This window comes from Sinocyclocheilus grahami, unplaced genomic scaffold (assembly GCF_001515645.1).
Source record: "Sinocyclocheilus grahami isolate Dianchi unplaced genomic scaffold, SAMN03320097.WGS_v1.1 scaffold1570.1, whole genome shotgun sequence".
Taxonomy (NCBI): Eukaryota; Metazoa; Chordata; class Actinopteri; order Cypriniformes; family Cyprinidae; genus Sinocyclocheilus; species Sinocyclocheilus grahami.
The window spans coordinates 3,569-6,308 of record NW_015506749.1 but is presented as its reverse complement, the minus strand read 5'-3'; the positions used below and the strand labels follow the sequence as shown (position 1 = coordinate 6,308).

Genomic DNA, 2,740 nt, shown 5'->3' with positions numbered 1-2,740 from the left:
TTGTGAATCGAATCGAATTTAATCGTTCTGAATTTGCAAAAATCGTTCTCGAATCGAATCGAAAACCTATCGAGTCGCTGTCTACCCAAAGATCTACAGCCCTACTAACAACAATGCTGAGAAAGTCTTCAGCGATTTCAGTGGTTTGTGGCCCCCTGGTGGCCAAAAGTTATAGATCATTTTATTTTGCATTTATTTGTTTCTGAAATTGTGTCCATTTCTGAATGTTTACTTGTATGCTTAAAACTGCAGTTAGCTACATGTGAAGCTGCAAGCACTGTTTACACCATGAGTGTCTTTATTCTATTGTTTTGGTTTCATTTCTTGTGATTTATGTTTGTTGATTCTTTTTTATTAACTGTTAACTTAATTATTTGAATTATTACCTGATTGTAAAAATGGCTACATGTCATTTCTTCATTTGTTAACATTTACATTTATATTTAAATATATTACATTATTATAGGATGGATGGATATAGATATATTTCATATTAATATTATATTATACATAGGTTTTGTTGTGGTGTTGAAATTGGAGTCAACACCACTTATGAAATTGTGAAATTTCAGTGGTTTTGATCTCAACTACTGAAATCAGTTAATCAGTTATTGAAACCCCTATGAGATCATCATCAATAATCAATATGTCTCAATGCTTACAGCTGAACCTCTTCACCCAGTCTAGCATGAGGATGGCAGACTCTCACAGCTTCAACAGCATCCTAAATCAACCCACACGCTATCAGGCAAGACCGCCATCATCTCTCTCTCTCTCTCTCTCTCATATGATGAATCATCACTGCAGATTTCCCCCTTATCCATTTCTCTGATCTTCATTTTGTCTGATTCCCTCACACAGCAAATTATGAAGCGTCTCATCAAACGCTATGTACTGAAAGCACAAGTGGACAAAGAAAATGATGAAGTGAACGAAGGTAAAGTGAGACTTACATTGAGATTCTTGTTTGCCATAAAACCAACCAATTGGATATTAAAAAAGGATGATTCGATGATAAAGCTAATATGATTTGGATGTAATAATTCTCAAAGTTTATGTAAGAGTAAGTCTGACAAAAACATGTCCAGGTCATATTGCACCACATAACTGAAAGAAAAATAAATTAAGTTAAAAAAAATCATATTTTGATTACAGAATATTAAGCCTATTTAAGGATCATTTTAATATTCTTTGCATGACAGTTATGCATATTTTTACCCCCAAATGTTCTTGACAGTGTTCATATTTTCATATATATTTGTGTTTGATCTGTAGGCGAGCTGAAGGAGATCAAGCAGGATATTTCCAGTCTGCGATATGAGCTGCTGGAGGAGAAATCTCAGGCCACAGAAGAACTCTCACTCCTCATACAGAAGCTCAGTGACAAACTCAACCCGTGACCTGTCCATCCACACTGACACAAATCAACGGTGAAGTCATTCTTTATGTGAAATACTTTATTCTATTCCTCTTTAATATGCAGAGATCCCGAGCTTTGTCTGAACAATGGCAGATGAGGGCATAAATTATACGTTTCTCCTTTAAGTTACTGTTAAAGGGATAGTTCATCCAAAACTGAAAAATCTGTCATTAATTACTCACCCTCGCGTCGTTTCAAACCTGTAAGACCTTCGTTCATCTTCGGAACACAAATTAAGATATTTTTGATGGAATCTGAGAGCTGTCTGACCCTGCATAGACAGCAACGCAACTGTAAAATGTATCTGTAAAATAATTCATGTGACATCAGGGGTTCAACTGTAATTTTACGAAGCTACGAGAATACTTTTTGTGCGCAAAAGGAAAAAAGCAATGACTTTATTCAACAATTCGTCTCCATTCTCGCCATTTTGGAGAATATCCGCTGGATGTAAACAACTTATGCTGTTCTGTGTCAGCTGTGTCACGCCGGATCTGTTTCCTATACGTTGTTGTGATTTAATCTGAACGGAAACCGCATATCCGTGTGACGCAGCTGACACAGAACAGCATACGCTGTTTACATCCAGATGATACTCTCCAAAATGGCGGTTCAGGGTGATGCGGAGGAAATTAATTGTTGAATAAAGCTTTGTAAAATTATGGTTGAACTCCTGATGTCACATGGATTATTTTACAGATCTCCTTGTTACGTTTCTGGACTTGGGAACATTTCAGTTGCTTTGCTGTCTATGCAGGGTCAGACAGCTCTCATATTCCATCAAAAATATCTTAATTTGTGTTCTGAAGATGAACAAAGGTCTTACGGGTTTGAAACTACATGAGGGTGAGTAATTAATGACAGAATTTTCATTTTTGGGTGAATTAACCCTTTAACTAGAAGGTCAAATGTGCTGTGACTCTACTGGACAGGTTTTTTTTTTTGATTGACAGCTCAATGCACTCAAAGATTTCTGTATTTGAATTTCACATACAATTTCCAGCCATTAGGATTACACAGTTTTTTTTTTTAACTAATAAACTTAATGTAATGCATATTTGTCAGTCATACATAAATGGTTTTCAGAAAGATTGTGTATCTCTAAAATGTTAATGTCTTTTACATACTATTGTTACATACTATCTATTTTTATTTATTTTTCATTTTCATTTTCATTTTAGTTAGGTTTAAAGTTCTAATTTGTTTGTGTGTTTTTTATTTTTAGTGTTTGATTTTTAGTTATTATATTTCTGAATATATTTTATTAATTTATTTCAGTTTTCATTATTTTAGTGCATCAAATTAATTAGTACGTTAAAT

The 2,740-nt window shown here is 34.3% G+C and overlaps 1 protein-coding gene across 1 annotated transcript in view; it reads left to right on the top strand.

Moving 5' to 3' along the window:
- The window catches only part of LOC107571245 (short transient receptor potential channel 3-like), a 56,701-nt gene extending 55,202 nt beyond the window's left edge, over positions 1–1,499 (top strand). The window contains exons 10-12 of the mRNA XM_016257562.1: positions 665–748; positions 862–937; positions 1,276–1,499. Coding sequence (XP_016113048.1) covers positions 665–748; positions 862–937; positions 1,276–1,400 — 285 coding nt within the window. The 3' untranslated portion in view covers positions 1,401–1,499. The remainder of the gene's footprint in view (positions 1–664; positions 749–861; positions 938–1,275) is intronic.
- Positions 1,500–2,740: the final 1,241 nt, after the last annotated feature.